At 60.8% G+C, this 19,645-nt stretch overlaps 1 protein-coding gene across 1 annotated transcript; it reads right to left on the reverse strand.

Annotated features, from left to right (window-relative positions):
• Window positions 1-3,412: 3,412 nt before the first annotated feature.
• On the reverse strand, window positions 3,413-10,733 carry BSG (basigin (Ok blood group)). The gene is made up of 7 exons (XM_060145909.1): window positions 10,655-10,733; window positions 5,885-6,041; window positions 5,337-5,419; window positions 4,810-5,223; window positions 4,232-4,256; window positions 4,078-4,144; window positions 3,413-3,603 (listed from the first exon to the last, which is right to left on the reverse strand). Exons 1-6 carry the CDS (start codon window positions 10,716-10,718, stop codon window positions 4,081-4,083), a joined length of 807 nt encoding a protein of 268 aa, XP_060001892.1. The 5' UTR covers window positions 10,719-10,733; the 3' UTR covers window positions 3,413-3,603; window positions 4,078-4,080.
• Between the last annotated feature and the right edge of the window lie 8,912 nt (window positions 10,734-19,645).

Consider the following 19,645-nt stretch of genomic DNA (forward strand, 5'->3'; position numbering starts at 1 on the left):
GATGTTTAGCAGACATTGTAGTGTCCGTTAGAAGGGGGTGAGCTCAACCTGAGCCAGGACAGGGGATGAGGTGTTGGGGGGATGTCTGAAGCCTCGCAGAGTGGGTAGTGTCAGAGCCAGGACCTGAGGGGAGGATGGAGCCCAGAGCGGCCGGCAGGTGTCGTGGCCTGTGCAAAGGTCCTCAGGCAGGACGGTGCCTGGTTGGTGTGAGGAGAAGGGATACTGAGGACCTGGTGGGTGGGGGGCGTAGATGAAGACCCAGAGGTGGTGGGGGTGGGGTGGGCTGGGGACAAGCCTGGGCAAACAGGAATAAAACCCCAAGTCAGTTCACAGTGAGTGGTCTGTTACCCAAAGCTGCTGGACTCCCACTTCCCGTGGAAGGAAGCCCCAGTCCCTCCCCACCCAGTTTGCCCCACCTCTTCCTCCCCAGCGCTGGGCTCTGGGCACAGGAGCTTCCAGCAGGCCCAGCTGGCCTGGGCCCGAGGCCTTTGCCCTGCTGTCCCGCTCGCAGCTCCCCTCCCCAGCCTCTCAGCACCTCAACACATGGCCCATGTTTCCTGCTCAGCTGGGGCGGGTCCAGGTCCAAAGCCCTGGAGCCCACAGTTTGGAGGCCCTGTGAGGGCAAAATAGTTAAGAGACCAGGGAGACAAAGCCAGGCCAGGGTCTTGGCAGGCCCCGGGCCAGGGAGGGTTCTCAGAGCTCACCACCGCCAGACTCGAGCAATGCTGACTGTCCCCTCAGCCTTGTGTGGCGGCCCGAGTGCCCACATGTGCCGCTGACTTCGGAAGGGGGATGACATCTCCCAGTCTGGGCTGCCCGCACGAGCGCCATTGTGCCAGGCAGCGCCCCGGTGTCCAGCCCCGACTGGAGAGTGACCTTACGTAGGGAGCCCCTCACCCAGGCCTGAGTTCCCTGGCATCTGTGCGACGAGGGTGGGGTCCTCGGCGGACCTGGGATTTCCTTTCCCTGTGGACCTCACTCCCCCTGGGACCCCCACACCTCTGGCCCATTCCTCCTCACCTCTGCCCCCTGCTGCCAGGCGAGACCGCTAAATTCGTCTCTTGCTGCCAGCCACCAGGGGACCTTGGGGTGCCCCCGGTGTACAACAGAGATGCTCTTCGTCAGGGCCCCGGAGTGGGGGAGGAACGAGGCTGGGACTTGGGAGGCGCCCCCCCCCCGCCGATGCCTCCAGCGCAGGCCCCAACCCCATCCTCGAAGGGCTCCCAGTCTGGAGGGCGGTGGGCCCAGGGAAGGGGTGGGCAGCCTGTGCCCCAGAATGAAGGCACGCCCAGCCCTGCCCCTCTGCCTCAGCGACTGGGACCCTGAGACAGACACCGGGTCCTGAGCCTCCAGGCGTTTGCCAAAGATGGTATCACTGAATCCGGTGACTTCCTGTCCTGCCCCTAGGGAAACTGAGGCAGCTCCAGCGGCTGCATCCAAGAATAGCCCCCAGGGGCACAGGGGGCCGAAGACTTGCCAGTGCTCATCAAATGCTCAGGGAGGGAAACATGCAGAGCCGTCTGCCCAGCGGCCCTGTTTGCTGGTCGGGCTTCGCCTAAAAGCACACGTGGGCAGCGTCCCTCGCTGGGGGCCTGGTCCCCTCTCCACACCACATGCCACCCCCTCCTGTCCCCCAAGGCGCTGCCTGCGGACAATCCCGCACTTTCTGTCTAGACAAAGAAACCAGCAGTCGTTCCCGAGCCCCAAGTGTGTGGGCGCCAGGGGTGCAGCAGGAAGGTGGGCGGAGCCCCAGCTGGGGTGCGGGTGGGGACACACACAGACTCCGAGCAGGGGACCACCCTCACGTGCCCTCCAACATCAGGCCCCAGCCTCAGCAGCGTCCCCGGAGAGGAACCAGCCTCGTTGCCACCTTCTTCTGTGCTGGCAGAACCCCCGGACCCATGTACACTGTCAGTGACAACCACGTGGCCCAGTGAACAAGCAGGGATGTACATCCTTTGGACCAGAGAAGTTTAGATGGGTGCCCAGGACCGAGGGCCCAGCGTGTCCAGCTGGGGGGCACGAAGGACAGGCAGGGTATCCCAAGACCTCTGTGGACAGGGGCTCCCCTGACTTCCTGGGCCCCAGTGCCCTCAGGGGTGTGCACGTGGTGCCCTCTGGTGGTGGCTGGAGGGAATGACTGGCCAGCCGCAGCCCCTAGCCCCAGCCCCAGCCCCAGGGCTTCGGGGCCCAGCGGCCTCAGTTCCTGTGAACTGGGAGGCACCTCCTCCAGGTTGTGCGGTGCGAGGTCCCCGTAAAGGAACCCCTACTCTCCCCGTGGGCGCTCAGGGAAACCAGACCTGCGGGTGACTCTCGTGACACACCTGGTCAGCGGACAGGGGGCAGCCTGGTCCACCCCACCCCCGCCCCTCCCCAGCCCCTGTCCCGGGGCTGTGCGGCTTGCAGGGAAGAGGCCCTCTCCGTCCCCCCTCAGAACCCACTGGGCCTCGAGCCGGTGGCCAGTGGGCCAAGTCTGAAGTCTGTCAATTCTTGAGGCTTTGGTATGTTGGGATTTGTTTTTGCCAACATTGAAAAACGCAGACTTCACACGCGAGCCCAGATTTCTGGCTTCTCTGGAGAGTTAGGAAGAGCTGGCCCAACACTCTGAGACCCCTGCCTCCCCCGACCAGCAGGTGGCTTGAGACCCTCACCCAGACCTGCAGGTCTTGCAGGGCTCCAGAGGGCGACATGGGGTGACCACAGCCCCTGGGTGTGGGAAAAGGGTCACCCTGGACAAGCCCTTTCCCCTCTGGCACTGTTTCCCCAGGTGTGCCCAGTGGGAGGCCTAGGTGGTACTTACCGAGTCCCAGGGCTCCGCCCCACCTCCTAGGACTTCCTGTTGCACCCCCACCCCCACCCCCACCCCGCTTCAACCCCACCTACACTCCCCCATTCGGCCCAGCTACTGGGATGCAGGCTGGGTAAGCAGGCAACCCCCTTCTCCCCGCGGGGGCTGGTGCACAGCTGCTCCTGGGGTTCTCTGGGCTGCCTCCCACCCCCAGCTAGGGTCCCAAGAGGGGCAGCTGCGCCCCCACCCCGGATGTGCCTCGGGACAGACTCCCAGCTCCAGAGCCAGGCCCCAGCTGCTCACCTGCCCCTCAGGCCCCCGAAGGCGCCGGGAGCGTTCTGACCAGGACAGCCGGGTGCCTGGCGGCGGTGGCTGACGGCCGCCCATCCCGACCTGGGGGTCCGCGGAAAGGATGGTTTTGTCCAGATACCCTTTGAAGGGCAGAAGCAGGCTTAGAAGAACTGGAGAGCCGGACCACTTCTGTTGCAGTGGTCCGTACACCACTCCCGGCTTTACCCGTCACCCAGCCCCCGTGCACCCTAACCTCGTTACGCCTCACCGGCTGAACCCCCCATGAGCTTTCTTGGTGAGACCCAGGCTCGGCGCGGACAGGAGCCGGGAGAGTATGAGGGGTCAGACTTTATTGGGGAGTAGGAAGGTGGGGTGGGGAGAGAGGCCCATCACAGCGGCTCCTGCTCTGAGAAGAGCAGCTGACACCCTCTTCCCAGGGCGGCCACGTGCTCAGACCTGCAGTGACCCCACAGCACTGGCTTCTCACGGCAGGATGCTTGGCACCGCGGCTCCACCTGGACCTTCTGCAAAGGGCAGGGACTTGGCTCCGGCCCCACACAGCCGAGCAGTCTAAGGAGGTGGACCTGGGGCGGGAGCCTCAGAACAAGGGCCGTCTGGCCTCCACACCCAGACCAGGAGACCAACAGCCCAGGGGACGCGAGGGGACAGATGGTGGGGGTGGCAGGGGCCTCACACAAACCTCACGACTCCCCTGGGGGGCTCATGAGATGGTTAAAAAACAAAAGCAAAGCCCTAAGGGACAGAATTCTACACACAGAAAACCCTAGTTTAGTTTTTCTTTAAAAAGGTGAGAAAACGTGTGATTTGAATGCACAACACGGTTTGCTTTTGCCAGGTGGGTTTCCGTGGGGTTGTGCAAACGCTGGGATGGGCGCCTACAGACTCGTCCTGGGGGTGGGGGGGAGAGGGGCGGGGCGCTTGGACCAGCCTCAGGAGCAGGAGCCCCGCCCTCGGCCGCCCCGCCCTCCCCCCCTCACCTCTCAGCTGGAGTTCCTCTGGCGAACGTTCTTGTCTTTGTCGTTCACGTGGTGCCCGCTGCTCTTCCTGGTGACAGGAGGACCAGACAGCTGCCCCTCACGCCTCCCAGCTCTGCCCAGTGACCCGCCCACCCCCAGCAAGGCAGGGACTTACAGTGGAGCAGAGCCGGCGTCCTCATCTGTGCAGGTGCACAGCCACATGCAAGAGAGGAGGACGGGCTGTCAGCGGCGGTCTGCACACCAGGCCATGCACGGGGTGGCCCCATCCCGCGGGGCGCCGCCCTCAGCCTCCCCGACTGCAATGTGGGGGCCAGCCCGCCCCAGGACACGCACCCTCACGTGAGCTGTCTAGGGTCTCAGTGTTGAGAGGCACCTGGGGGCTCTGCCTGGCCCCCAGCCCCGCACCCCAGTGGCCCCATCACACAAGGCCAGGGGTTCACTTGGTGCCGCAGCCCCGGGCCCAAAGCAGTCTCCACAGGCGGAGACCAAGCCCATGGAGGAGCACTGACTGCAGAGGACGCCTGCTGGCAGCCCAGTGAGGAAAGAGGGGCAGGTGAGGCCGTAAGGGCTGACACACACCGCCAGCCAGGGAAGGGGGCGGGTGCCCCAGGGAGGCCCCGGGACACAGTGGCCAAGGGGGCTAACCCTCAGGCCCACACTCCCGGACAGCGGCCCCGGCCCCAGGGGTCCCCCCGCCGGGAGGGGAGCAGAGGGCGTGTGGGGCCGGCTCACCGTCTAGGACCTCGTCCGGCTTCCGCCGCTTCTCGTAGATGAAGATGATGGTGACCAGCACGAGCACCTCGGCCACGATGCCCAGGAAGGGCCAGAGGGCGGCGAAGCGGTTGCGCACGCGCAGCGTGATGACCGCCTGGCCAGAGCCCTCTGAGCTGGTGCCGTTGCACACGTACTTGCCGGGGTCTGAGCTCAGGTCCAGGTCTGGGATATGCAGCTCTGTCCTGGTCTCCGAGGAGACCACGAAGAACTTGTGCTGGGAGCTGTTAGTGATGGCCTGGTCCCCAGAGTCGGTCATCTTGGACCACTGCCAGTCTGCGACGGGCGGGAAGGAGTCCGACTTGCAGGCCAGCACCACAGTCTCCCCCTCGGTGGCGTGCTCCGACTTCTTCACCGCCTTGACGCTGGGGGGCCCTGCCGGGAGGAGGGCGGGCTGGAGCCTGACCCTGGGGCAGCGGGGCCGGAGATGGAGCTGCCCTGCCCGCCTCCACCCCAGCCCCTCAGGCCCGGGGCCCCCAGGAGCCCACCCTTCACTTCCAGGTCGGTGCGGCCCGCATGTTCTGGAAGGAAGATGCAGGAGTACTGGCCCGAGCGGTCGTCCGAGTCCACGCTGCAGGCAGAGGCCGTGAGCGGGGTGTGAGCCGAGAAGCTTCTGTCCAAACCCTGCCGGGAGGGGACGGGGGGGTGGTGCCTCCCCGGGGAGGAGGGACCAGGAGGTGCAGGGGCGGCAGGCAGCTTACCCCACACCCACATCCAGGAGCCCTGGGCTTCCAGAGCCGCTCCTCCCCCCAGACAAGGCTCCGCAGTGGCCCTGGCGGTGCTCAGAACCCAGCGAGCCAGGGACCGGGGTCCCCAACGCGCCGGAAGGAGGGACGGGTCTTGGAGGTGGTCACGTCTGGCAGCCACTGGACCCTCCCTGCATCCCGGGCCTCAGCTGTCTCCAAACCCCCGTCTGAGCCCGTTCCCAACTTCTGTCCAGAGCCAGCCCACCGACTACAACCTCCGTACTCGCTGACCAGAGGTCCCTGGAGACCAGGCAGGCCCCGCCTTTTGCTGCTGGGGCAGCCTCACTCACTCGTACTCCGTCCTCAGGCCGGGCAGCGCGTCCTCCTTCAGCACCTTGCCCCCCTTCACCCAGCGGTGGCCCACGATCTCGGTGGCGCTGTGATTCAAGGCGCATGTGAGGCGGGTTCTGGAGCCATCATCATCGACGGAAGTCCAGATCGTGCTCCCTGGGCAGCCAGAGGAGAGAAGAGAACAGTGTCAGGGGAGAACCCACGGAGCCTGCCACTTCTCCCAACCCCAGCTCCCCAGAGGGAGAGAAGCCAGGGCTGGTACCCAGAGCGCAGAACCGCGTGGGGCTCCTGGAAGGCCCTCCCCTCGGGGTCTGGGGCAGGATTCTGCCAGGAATTGTCCTAACTGGCTGGGCTTGGGCGTGGGAACAGCAGCAGCGCCCACCCCGGCCCCAGAACAAGGACCAGGGCAGCGACTGCTGGGTCCAGCCCCGCAGCCCCGAAAGGCCTTTTCGGAAAGTTGAAGTCCATCACCACCCAGGTCACCACCCCCGCTCTGGGTAGTCTTGCATGTTCCCCCTCTCTCCCACAACCAAGGGAAGGCCACCGGGGTGGGTGGGACAGGTGTGCTCAGGCCACGGGGGCCAGGGGGCTGCAGCGGCCCCGTCCTGGAGGAGCCTGCTTCTCAGAAGGCCGCATGTGCCCCAAACCTCCATACAAATGACAGGCTGTCCTCCTGCCTGGGACGCTGGGGCGACTCCCAGCAGCCCTTCCTCTCAATTTCCAACCAGGCAAGGCTCCCCACTCATTACGACCTTCTCTTGAGGAACCGAAACGTGAAGCCGGTTAGAAGCAGACAGTGAGAAGCACGCTGACAGTTCTGGAGATGGGAGACTGGGCTCGAGCTGGGGAGGGCTCCTCTCCAGGGACCAGGGGCAGGAGACCCCAGACCTCTGGGCGTTCAGGGAGGGGGCCGGGACGGCAGACCAGAATGAGGACCCCTTTGCTGGGGGTCAGGCCGCACCTCCAGGTGCTGACCTTCAGTGAACATCCACACCAGAGCCCTATCCCAGGGCTGGGAGCAGGTGTCCTGGGGATACTCCTGTCAAACCACCCAGGATCCCGGGGCAGCTGTCCTTGGGGACAGTGGGGACTTTATAAAGTCGCGTCCAAGACACAGTGGTGTCTACCAGGAAGCGCCTGTTTCTCCAGAACCGTCACCCACACCCACGCACCCGAGGCGACCCTTGGAGAAGGCCACGCCCACAGGACTTGGACACAGAGGGTGCAGGCCCAGAGGCCTCTGGCATAAAATCAGGCGAAAGCAGAATCAGGACTGCGCTGGAACGGTTCAGCCAGTAGGGACGCAGCCAGGCCGCGGGGCCCCAGCGCCCACCGGGCAGGCCGCCACCCCGGACCCCCGCTCCCTCACTGGGTCACACGGTGACTTCCGACGGCACAACTGCATGAGCACAGACTAAGCACGTGAAGCCGAGCAGAACGACCGCAGGTCACGACCCCCGGCTGGACCTGGCGGCAGGAGCCCTCCGGCTGACGCCCAGTGATCCAAACCGGGCTCCCCCGTCCTCACGGACTCCTCAGCCGCTAAGAAAAGTAAAGCTCAAATCCCAGGACAGACTTCACAGCTGGGCCGCTTTCTGGAACGACTGCGGGCAGAGCGCACATCTCCTTGGGCATCTGAGATCCCGCCTGGGCCTGTGTGTTAGGTCCTGGGTGGGCTGGCCACACGCAGGCCCCTGCGCCCCGGCGGCATTCGGGTCCGGAGGACGCCAGCCTCCTTCGGGTGGAAGAGGCAGGACCCAAGGCCAGCCCGTGCACAGAACACGTGCAGGGCCCGGCGGGGCCTCTTCCTGAGCCGCCAGTCCTCACCACCCCGCCTCTGGCCACCTGCTGGCTCTTCCTTTAAAAGGGGACAGGACGTCTCAGAAGTCCGGGCCAGCAGGGACTGAAGCAAAGGAAGCCCCTCTGCAGCTCCAGGTGCTCCCCGCTCCTGGGGGCACAGCCGCGGCAGTGCCCGCACGTGTGCACGGACACATAGGTGTAGAGGCATACGCGGCACATGTGTATGTACCGGCCGTGTAGGAGAGCACACAAGGCTGGCCACAAGGCCCCGGGGACAGACGGACCTTCACGTCCGCCCACTGGCCACTCAGGCCTCAGGCCAGGCGGTTACAGGCAGACAGGGGCGTGAGGATGGACCTCTGCGTCACTTTCACCAAAGGCCTCCAGAAACCCGCATTTCTCCGTCAAGGTTTCCCAAGACTGCAGAACCAGTAGCTCCGTACAGAGCTGGGAGGTGAGTCAGGGCAGAAAGTAAGGCCAGAGGCGGCGCTTTGCCCAGACAGGGCCTGCCTCTGCACCCTAGAGCCTCGGACAGGGGTGCTCAGGCAGGTCTTACCCAGGCCCCACCCTGCCTCCTGGAGGAGAGACGAGTGCCCGCAGGACTCCTCCAGGTGGCACCAGGGCGGGGTGCCTCAGCTCTCAGAGAGGGGCAGAGGTGGGCCCCAACTCCACCCATCCCAGGTGTCTGCAGAGGTCAACGGGCTGGCCAGCCTCGCCCAGGAGAGCCCTCCCTGCCTGAGGCCCCGCAGGCCGACACCCCTGTCCTGGCCAGAGGGACACACGCAGCAAGGGAGCCAGCCCATCCGCCCCAGTGACCTGCCACATGCCGGTCACCCATCCTCAGCAGGCCGGGTCACTCCAAGTGGGGTGCCGGGTTGTGGCCCCCAGGGCCACCACAGAGACTGCTGCCACAGGGGACGCAACATCTGTGACACTGACAGGTCACCGGGACAGGGCCATTAGAAAGAATGCCTCAAAATGCTCCTCAGGGGGCAGTGATGGAAAGAGAGTGAAAAGCCCACCCTCCAGAACCCCCAGCCACACCCAGTGCCCAGGAGGCCCGGGGCAGCACCCCAAGAACTCACAGGGGCCCCGGCCGTGCACAGGCAGGCCCTCCCAGAGCCCTGGGAACCCGAGAGTGCCTGACCCTCCTTCCCGACCACGTGACTGCAACCCATGTTCTCAAGTAAAGTCACCTTCATCTAAAAACAGCCACCCCTCCTCTGTGCCCACTCGGCAGCCGGGCTGGGCAGGGCGCAGGGCCAGGCAGGCCTCGGGTACACATCCTGGGGGGAGCTCTCGGGACGAGGCGGTGGCCAGGAGAGACCGCCTCTGGGAGGCCAGCCCCGGGCTGCTCACCGCTCTAATCCTGCGGGCGGGGGGCTCCGGCCCCTCACCCGAGGCTCAGAGAGGGAACCAGCTAGCAAGCCCATGTCTGCCCGCCAGCCCCGCCAGGACCACAGGGCCCTGCATGGCCTGGAGAGCAGGGCTCTCCCAGGAGGAGGGACATCCTGGGGCCTCAGGCGATGGGGCCCCCCCCACGAAGACACCTGCCCCAGCAGAGTTGCCCGAGGCAGGTTTCTGGAGAGCTGACCTGGCCAGGAAAGGCGAACTCACTCACCCCAGGCAGAAAAAGGACACGAGACCCAGACTTTCAGGTCTTTCCCAGAGTCCCTGGGAAAGGTGGAAAGTGAAAAAGGGAGGACAAGGCACAGATATAGCCCCAGGGGGATTCAGACTCAGCGTAAATAAACCAGGACCGCCCACGGCACACACCCACACGGTGTGAGTGTGTAAGAGCAACCCCACAGACAAGGGTGATGGATCGGAGCTGTGCCCCCAGCAGAACACCGGGGGCCATCCTTCCCCGCTGGCTGGCGAGGGCTGCGTCTAAAGGGCTCACGCTGCCGGGCACTCATCTCGCCTGCCAGGGGCCCTGTCCAGAGGGCGGTCAATAAATGGCCGTTTTGATTATGAGGCAAAAGAAAGAGGCGAAGTGAGATCTAAAAGTAGGTCAGCAGTAAGCCGGTGAAGCTTCTCTAAGGGGCAGCCCCTCCCACGCCCTAGGGCAGCTGCCAACCCTCTCAGAGCCCACCTGCTCCTGCCCCCAAGGTCTGCACTTTGTTCTCTACACGCTGGTCACTATAAATCGTTAACCCAGAACCAAACGGGAAGTCGTGCTCCATACAGGAAAAAAAAATCTCTCTTTCAGGCAAAAGAGAGGCTGCCCTGCTTTCTCCCAGAAAAGCACGCCTTAACCCATTTTGCTGTGAGCATTCTCTAAACCACGTCTGCCCACCCAACAGGCTGCCCCTCCCGTGAGGAGCTCCGTTTGAGAGTCTGTAAAAAACAGTCCCCCCACAGTTCCTGCTCTGAGCCGGGGGGGCTCACGGTGACCTTAGAACACCTCCCCTCCCGGCCGGGGCCTCTTTCCACCCCTGTAAAAACAGGAGGGCGGACCAGCCTCCACCTTCTTCTGGGCCCCGAAATCAGACAAAAACGAAGGAAGAAGAGTGTATGCCTCCCCACAAGGGTTTAAGTGTTCGGGCGACTCCAGGGACAAGTGCAGAGCCAGAGCGAGACACGGGACCTAAATCCCGGGAAGAAGGACAATCCCTCCGGCCGGAAAGCCGACCCGGCTCAGGGGCCGTCACGTGCCTGGGTGCCCGCGCCCCCGTGAGGACAAGAGCCCACCTCCCGGATGACAGCCAGGGCCTGGGCGCCCGGGGGCTCCCCTGCGGCCCCCGCCCAAGCATTCCGAGCAGGAAAGTCCCTCCTAAGCTGCCTCGCTTAGGTCGGCTTCAGCTCGGAGTCTCCCTCCCCACCACCCCCCGGGCTGAGCCTCCCTCCACCGGCCGGGCTCTCCTCCCTCTCGCCCGGGCTGGGGTCTCCCCTGGAGCAGGGGGCGGGCCGCCCCCAGCCAGGCCAGACCACCAGCAGGCTTCGCGCCCCCACCCCAAGGTCCTCACCTGCCCCGAAGCCGCCCTGAGCGCTCAGCAGCACAAGCCCCAGCATGAGCCGCACAGCCGCCATGTCCCACCGTCCCGCCGTCCCGCCGTCCCCACGCAACCGCCGCCCGCGGCGCTATAAGAACCGGACAGCCGCCGGGCGCGCGCACGCAGGCGGCGTCGCGGGGGGGGGAGGGCACGGTGAGTCGGCCACCACCTGCGCACGCGCGCGGACGCATGTACGCACGCGCGGACCCGGCTGACTCGCGCTACGGAAGCTGAATGGGCGGCGCCACGTGAGAACCCGGGTGGGCCGCGCGCTGCGGCCAGGGGCGAGGCTACGTTGCTAGGAAACGGGGCGGGGCCTGCGAGACCGGGCGGGGGCCAGCTGTCCTTCCTAGTTTGACTTAAGACCTTAACTTTACACTCAAAGTGTAAATTTCTCAACTTATGTGTAGTTTGCCATAGTGCAAAAAATTTAAAAAGGATCGAGGGAGAAAAAAAAAAGAATCGAGGGAGGCGATGGGGATCCCCGTGAACAGGTGGGATGTGTCCCCTGGGGTGAGGCTGCCAGATTTAGCAAATAAAAATAGCTGGACAGCAGTTAAGTTTGAGTTTCAGGCAGAGAATGAATAATTTCTTAGTGTAAGTGTCCCGTGCAGTGTTTGAACACAGTTTTGCAAGGAAAGTATCACCATTTACCTGATTCAAATGTAACTGGCCGTCCTGTATTTGGCTGGAACACCTACGCTGAGGTCCCCGTGTTTTACAACAAATACTTCTAAAAATGACAAAATACTTTCAAACAAAACCAGGGTATGCAGTCTTTGTGACCTTGGATTAGGCAATGGTATCTTACACATGTCACCAAAAGCACAGGCAACAGCAACAAAAAATCAGATACATTGGAATTCATCAAAAATTAAAAACTTCTGTGCTTCAGAGAAGAAAGTGATAAGACAACCCAAGGAATGGGAGAAAATACTGGTAAATCATGTATCTGATAAGGGACTTGTATCTAGAATGTATAAAGAACACTTACAAAAAAAAAAAAAAAGAACACTTACAACTCAACTTTTTTTATAACTCAAGTTAAAAAAATATATATTTATTTGGCTCCAGCATGGGGATCTTCGTTGCTGCGCGTGAGGTCTTCGGTGCGGCGTGCAGGATCTTTTTTTTTTTATTGCGGCTTGCTGGCTCTTCATTGTCGCATGTGTGCTCTTAGTTGTGGCATGAGGGATCTAGTTCCCTGACCAGGGATGGAACCCGGCCCCCCCTGCATTGGGAGCGTAGAGTCTTAACCACTGGCATACCAGGGAAGTCCCTTAACTCTTAAAAAGGACAAATAACCCAATTAAAAAATGGACAAAGGATCTGAAAACACATTTCTCCAGAGAAGACATGCAGATAACATTAGCACATGAGAAGTTGCTCAGGGGAAGGTAGGCAGAAACCACAGTGAGACACCACTTCGCACCCACCACGATGGCCCTCATCAGAAGGGCAGAAAATAACAGGATGAGGAAGTGGAACCCTGGGCAGGGCTGGTGAGGAGGTGAAACGGTGCAGCCGCTCCTCAAAAGGTTAAACGGAGTGACCACCTGACCCAGCAATGCCAGTCCTAGGTGTGTGCCGCAGAGAACTGAAAACTCACGTCCATACAGGAACTTCCACTGCAATGTTCACAGCAGCACAACAGCCAAAAAGTGGAACAGCCCAAATGCCCATCAATGGGTGAATGAATAAGGAACATGTGGTCCCTCCACACACGGGAACGTCACTCAGCCAGGAAAAGGGGTGAAGCCCTGACCTTGCTGCCACGTGGATGGACCCTGAGAACACGATGCTCAGTGAGAGAAGCCAGGCACAGAAGGACCCACGGTGTGTGATTCCATTGATGGGAAACGTCCAGAACTGGTAGATGCACAGGGACAGACAGTGGGCTCGTGGTTGTCGGGGCTGGGGAGGGGGAGGGGGGGACTGCTCATGGCGATGGGGTTGCTTTCTAGGGTGATGAAATGTTCTAAAACTGATTGTCATGCTGAGTGCTCAACTCTGTGAATGTACCAGAACTGTTTACGCTTTCATGGGTGAATTGTGTGGTATGTGAATCATCTCAATTAAAAAATGGGGTGATGTCGATCAGGAGGCACCGCTTTAGATGAGGGGCCAGGTGGCCTCTTGGAGGTGACACGTGTATGAGGAGGGGCAGCGGCCCCTGGAGGGCTGAGCTGTGAGTCCAGGAGCCGCTTGTCAGGGGCAGGGGGAGGCAGCTGGAGGAGGAGCCTGGGCAGAGCCGGCAGAGCCCTCTCTGCGAGGGCGGGGTCCTGGAGGAAAAGGCTAGAAGGGTGTGACAGAGGGGCCAGGACAGAGGCCTCTCCTCCTGCAGACGCACTGGCAGGCTCAGCAAGGCTGCACGGAGCGGGATCGAGAGGGACGCGCGGGAGGAGGGGGGCAAGCGGGCAGCTGGCCTCAAAGCACCTCCGGCTTGGGCGGATCTCCGTGCCCCCGTTGGCCCAGAGCCGGGCTGAGGGCGGAACTCGTGGGAAATCGTGGGGCTGCCAGAACACAGTGGTGCCTCCCTGCCCCCTCCCTCCTCAGCTGGGTCCTGGCCCCAGCCGGGTCAGGAGGGTCCCACGTCCCCTTCTGCTTCTAAGAAGAGGCCTTTCAGGATGAGCCCAGGCAAGGGTGGCCAGATTCAGCAAGTAAAAACACATGACGCCCGGTTACATTTGAATTTCAGATTTGCAAAAGGCACTAATTATTTAGTATAATATATCCCACACACTATCTGCTATATACTTACACTAAAAACGATCTGTTGTCTGTCTGAAATTCAGATGTCACTGGTTGTCCTGCAGCCCTGTGTTCCACGGGGCACCTCTGACCCCGCCTGTCGAAAGCAGCCGATCCGGTCACCCTTAACTCTCCTCTTCGCCCCCCCAACTCTCTGTCCTTGCGTGCACCCCGTGCTCCTTGCCGGCTGTGCGTGCGGGCAGGGACACGCACAGCCGGCAAGGCCTGGGCTTGCGGGCGCCCCTAATTGGCCGTGGGAGAGCCAGGATCCTCCCTGGGTCTCCCCCTCTGAGGCCTGCGGGCGCCCTGGGAGCGGTCCAGAGATCCACAAACAGAAGAGCAAGGAAAGCGCTTCCCAGCTCTGCTGTTGGCACAGACAGGCCACCGCTGGCTCTAGCCAGGCAGGAGGAAGGAAGAGCCGAACTCCCCGCTGGGGCCTCAGCGCCCTCACCTCCCCCGCGCTTGGCTCCAGCCTTGCCGGCACTGTCCCTGCCCCGAGCCTTTGCCTGGCTGTGCCTGTCACCGGGCACGCCTTCCCGGGTCTCCGACCGGCCCTTCCCACCTGGCCCTGGCTGCCCCCGAGCCGTCCTTTCTCCGGGCCTCATACTCAGGACACCAGCCACTGTCCCGTCTCTGGCTGTGTGCTTTGCTTTCTACTTCTTCCTATGAAACGTTTTGAACGCAAAGATAAGGGGAGAGAAAACATGAGGGTTTGATTCTCTGTCACACCCATCTGTGCATTGCTAAAATGTTCCAACTTAAGGTTTCTGTTCTTTAAAAAACTTTATTTATTTATTTGTGGCTGTGTTGGGTCTTCGTTGCTGCCTGCTGGCTTTCTCTAGTTGTGGCGAGCGAGGGCTACTCTTCCTTGTGGTGCGCGGGCTTCTCACTGTGGTGGCTTCTCTTTGTTGCAGAGCACGGGCTTCAGTAGTTGTGGCTCACTGGCTTACTTGCTCCGTGGCATGTGGGATCTTCCCGGACCAGGGCGCTGGCTCGAACCGGTGTGCCCTGCATTGGCAGGCGGATTCTTAACCACTGCGCCGCCAGAGAAGCCCCCAGCTTAAGGTTTTCAGTGCATTTTTCTGAAGGGGTGGAGTTTGAAATCCAGCCCTTCCCCAGGTGGTGACTGGTGGTGAGGGTGTGGATTTTATGCTGAGGAGCCCTGGGAGGGATCCGAGCGAGGGAGGGCCTTAGTCTTCTATCTTCCGTGTGTTGTAGACAGGTCCGGGGCTGTGGGGAGAGGGTCCTGGGCAGGGAAGGCGTGGGACTGGGGGGACAGGATGGTGCAGTGGTTGCTTCCAGACCTGAGAATGGGGCCTTCCTTATTTGGAAAAAACGTCTTTGCAGATATAACTAAATTAAGGGTCTTGACATGAGCTCATCCTGGATGAGGACGGCCTTGAATCCAATGACCTTATAAGAGACAGACACAGGGACTTCCCTGGTGGTACAGTGGTAGAGGCTCCACCTTCCAATGCAGGGGGTGTGGGTTTGATCCCTGGTCAGGGCACTAAGATCCCACATGCCTCCGGGCCAAAAAACCAAAACGTAAAACAGAAGCAATATTGTAACAAATTCAATAAAGACTTTAAAAATTGTCCGTATCAAAAAAAAATCTTTAAAAAATAAAAATAAAATAAAAAATCGGAGACAGAGGATGGGGTGATGGGACCACAGGCCCAGGACACCAAGGACCGTGGGCCACACCAGGAGCTGGGAGGGGCGGGAAGGACCCCCCCCCACGGAGTGAGCACAGCCCTGCCGACACCCCGTCTCAGACTTGTGGCCTTCAGAACCGTGAGAACATAATTTCTGTTATGTAAGCAGCCTAGCTTGTGGCGCTCCGCTGCAGCGGCCCCAGGAGATGGTACAGAGGGTCGGGTGGTTGGTTCCTTTAGCGCTGGGGTTGACTGACGTGGCCGGTGGCGGTAGGGTGGTCAGGGCAGACGCCAAGCTGGGAGCCAGGGAGGCTCCCTGCAGGCGGGGGGGGGGGGGGGGGGCCCCGGGACTCACCCGCCAGTCCAGCTCCTGCTTCAAGGGCAGACGTGCCCGGAAGGGATTTACAGAAGCAGCTGCCCTCTGACCTCCTTTGGCTTCTCCTTCTTAACTACTGCTCTCCCTGGAAAAGTGACAGGCGGTTCCCTCAGATGAACGTGGCCGGGGGCTGGTGATCTTTCCTAGCGAACAAGTCCGATAGGTAAAAACAGGACAAAACAAAACAAAACAAAGCATCTGAAAGTGAGAGATGATCCAGCCTCTCCTCAGCCTCCCCCGCTGAGATGGCAGAGAATTCAAGAGGTTCTTTGCCTGCACAGTGGTGATGCACAGCGTCCTGAACACCTGGGGCGCTGCTGTCAACGGAAACCCGCCCTGGGCCTCGTGGGGGCTGAGCTTTAAGGTGTCCTGGCGTTTCAAGGTTTCCTCACCCTGTTGCCGATGTCTTTGTCCTGGTGGAACAAGGGGAGGGTTCTTTGTTTCTCAACAGTTTATTTTGAGAAGTCCTCAAACCTACAGAGGCACCCTGGGGACAGCAGCCCCCTGCACCTGGATTCTCGGCCAGGGGCCTTGGCCACGTTTGTGACCCAACCCCTTCCTCTGTCTCTGTCTCTCTCTGTCTCTGTCCCTCTCTCTCTATCTCTCCATCTCTGTCTCTGCGTTTCCCTCTCACATTTTCCAGAACCATTTGCGTGTGAGGGCACCACCGCCTTCAAGCTAAGACGCCACACGAAGGCTGGGATCCGAAGACGCGTCTGAGGTCTTCCTGTAAATTAATGTTGGATCATCCCTGCGGTCCAGTCTCCCTGAAGGCCCCAACCTCAGCCCTTATGGAAAGTTTTTCCCAGGCCCTGGGGACACTGAATTGAGCTGTCATGTTGCTCTCCTGGCCCTTATTCCAGGACACAACACAGTTGCTCTGAGCGGCCAGGAGTAGGGTTGGTTTTGGGAAACGCATTCCCTGCAGGGTCCCTCTCCCACCATCCCCCGACCCCCAGCCGGCCAGCTGAAACCGGCAGAGACCAGAGCCCCCGCCCAGCCCTGACACTCGGTCGTGCCCTTTGACCCCCTGTGGCGGTGCCCTGGTGCCCCGAGTCCCCCAGCATGTCCTGCTGTCAGTGCCTCACTCTGTCCCTTTAAGGCTCTCAAGGTCCTGCTCACCTGGGCGTGGGGTGGGGCTCAGCTGGGCGGAGGCGACAGCTGTGGACGCAGATAAGCTTCCCCCTCCAGGGCCTCAGGCCTCCAAACACCGCCCGGCCTCCACTGATCTCCGTCCAGTTGGAGCCACCCCAGGTCCCCGCCGCCGGCCCTCCCCCTCCCAATCAGGGACTTACTGGAGGATGGCACAGATAAAACTGCAGCCTCCGGTAGCGCTGCTGGAGGTGTGATGCCGAAATCCTTCCGCAGCTGAACTGCGGGAAGGCGGCGGCCAGAGGGCAGCTGTGCACCCTCAGCAGCCGAGGGCGCCGGGACAGCCCATGTGTCCCTCGACGGATAAATGGACAAATGCCATGTGGTCTCTCCACACATGGGAACGTCGCTCAGCCTGAAAAGGAGAGAAGCCCTGACACTCGCCACCACGTGGACGGACCTTGAGAACAGGATGCTCAGTGAGAGAAGCCAGACACAGAAGGACACACAGGGTGTGACTCCATGGATGGGAAACGTCCAGAACAGGCAGGGAATGTGCAAAGCGCCAACCTGCCAGCTCTGGAGGTGGGGCATACCGCCGCCCTCTGCAGGCTGGAAGATGCACAGCTTTTCTGCAGGCTGGGGTGCGCCCGGTGGGGTCAGGTGCTCAGCCCTCTCCCTCTGCTGGGAGTGCGGTGAGTGCGGCGCTGGCTTCGTGAGGCCCCAGGCCTTCAGAGACAAGCCTAGGTCCCTCCATCGGGGCTCCCCAACCCCGCCTGCTGCCATGGGGGGCTCACCGTCTGTGGGGCATCCTGGGCACCGTGGGGTGTGGAGCGGCCTCCCCGGCCCCATGTGCTCAATGCTGGAGCCCCCAAGTCCTAGGGACCACAGACATCCCCAGTTGTGGCCCCGTGTCCCTGGGACAGAATTGCCCCAGGTGAGACCCCCGGGTCTACAGGAGCGTGGGAATGTGAGCGGGGTGCTCCATGGAACACCCCATGGGAATGGTGTGGGTGGCCAGGCGGGAGGACTGTCGCACTTGAGGGAAGGCCCCGGGCACAGAGCAGTATCCTCGGGGACGCACAGGCAGGCAGGACCCATCTCGGGGATGGGAACCCAGAGGCGGAAACCTTGCTGGGGAGGAGGCTTGTGGAGCTCCTGCTCTGTCTGTCGACCTAGGCTCTGGTTACACAGGGGTGTTTGCCTGGGGTGTTTGTCAAGCACCCAGCAGTCCTCCAATGCCCAGAGGATGCCATCCTGAAGATTTAACTCAGTTCTGACCCTCTCTGCCCAGAGTCGGTCAGACCCCCAGGTTACAGGCCAGCCCCACATGTCTGCCCCCACCCCACACATCCATCCCAAGTCCACCATGTCCCCTGAGCTTCTGACTGACCAGCTATCGGGGTTCCTGCCACCCATCTCCTCGGGTTTGATTAACTTGCTAGAGCAAACAAATGGGACCTGATTAAACTTAAGAGCTTTTGCACAGCAAAGGAAACCATCAGAAAAACGAAAAGACAGCCCACAGAATGGGAGAAAATATGTGCAAACGAAGCGACCCACAAGGGATTAATCTCCAAAATATACAAGCAGCTCATGTGGCTCAAAATAAAACAAACAAACAACCCAATCGAAAAATGGGCAGAAGATCTAAATAGACATGTCTCCAAAGAAGACATACAGATGGCCAAGAAGCACATGAAAAGATGCTCAACATTGCTAATTATTAGGGAGATGCAAATCAAAACTACAATGAGGTATCACCTCACACCGGTCAGAATGGCCATCATCAAAAAGTCTATAAATAGTAAATGCTGGAGAGGGTGTGGAGAGAAAGGAACCCTCTTGCACTGCTGGTGGGAATGTAAATTGGTGCAGCCACTATGGAGAACAGTATGGAGGTTCCTTAAAAAACTAAAAATAGGGCTTCCCTGGTGGCGCAGTGGTTGAGTTCGCCTGCCGATGCAGGGGACGCGGGTTCGTGCCCCGGTCCGGGAGGATCCCACATGCCGCGGAGCGGCTGGGCCCGTGAGCCGTGGTCGCTGAGCCTGCGCGTCCGGAGCCTGTGCTCCGCAACGGGAGAGGCCACAACAGTGAGAGGCCCGCGTACTGCCAAAATAAAAAAAAAAAACTGTTCTAAAAAAGTAAAGTCTATTAAAAAAAAAAAGATAAAGAAGCTTTAGCAGTTTGGAAAAGAAAAAAGAGAGAGAGAGAGAAGGTGGGTGGTCTCCGTCCTCCGCCTCCTTTTCATCCTTCCTTCTCTCTGGCTCTGCAATAAAGATGGCAAGGGTTTCCTAAAGCATCTTAACACTTTGCAGGAGGCCTGGAACTCAGTCTGTGCTCAGCAGACAAGAAATTCTGCTGCCATCACCAAAGGGGAAAAGCCCTTGCCTTCTGATGGGCAAACTCCACTTCTGGGCCCATAGCCCAGACAAGCGGATACGGGCGGCAGGTGGGGGCCGGGAGCCGCTCCCTGGCCTGGGCTGAGGCAGTGCCGGGCTGGCTGCCTGAGCAGTGGCCTTTCCCGCTTAGAAAACCCTCAGATGAGGACGGAAGGCACCAGAGGCACTTACTTCCTGGGAAAAAGGTTATCGGTGGATGACGTGGGGCACTTTTTTCCCTTGGCGGGTTTTGTCCTTTTAACTTCTCGCCCATGTGCTGTAGTCACTATGCAAAAGCTCCATTCACGACAAGCCTGTGAGGGGCTGAGCGATCTTCTGGGGTCAGGGATGTGCATGTTGCAGGGCTTGTGTTGTTCACATCTGTCCTTGCTGTCGGAGCAGCAGATCCTTGAGTGACATCTGTGCGTTCCGCCGCATAGGAGGGAGAGACAGGGCGCTAAATAAGTCCTGCAATCCCGGCCGTGTCCCCACAGGGCAGTGTCTGTCTGCTGTGAGATGCAACAAAGCCAGATGGACGGACAGACGGACAGTGGACCAAGAAGCAGGCACATCACCTGCTCCTGGCAGAACCTGCATGGTGGGCACCTAGCTGTTCAGTGTGCGGTTATTTCAACGTGGCTGTGTGTTTGAGGTTTTCAGAGGAAAAGTAAAAGACTCTGCTGGAAAACAGCAGTTCCACAAACTG

The sequence above is a fragment of the Lagenorhynchus albirostris genome, chromosome 3 (assembly GCF_949774975.1).
Source record: "Lagenorhynchus albirostris chromosome 3, mLagAlb1.1, whole genome shotgun sequence".
Classification (NCBI taxonomy): Eukaryota; Metazoa; Chordata; class Mammalia; order Artiodactyla; family Delphinidae; genus Lagenorhynchus; species Lagenorhynchus albirostris.

Bases quoted from the DNA above. Each gene is read 5' to 3' on its own strand.
- BSG (XM_060145909.1), bottom strand. From the start codon at position 10,718: ATGGCGGCTGTGCGGCTCATGCTGGGGCTTGTGCTGCTGAGCGCTCAG. The intron at 5,420-5,884 runs GTGAGTGAGGCT...CTCTGCCTGCAG, and splicing joins GGCCTGAGGACGGAGTACGA to CGTGGACTCGGACGACCGCT. The intron at 5,224-5,336 runs GTGGGCTCCTGG...TCCTCCCGGCAG, and splicing joins CACCGACCTGGAAGTGAAGG to GGCCCCCCAGCGTCAAGGCG.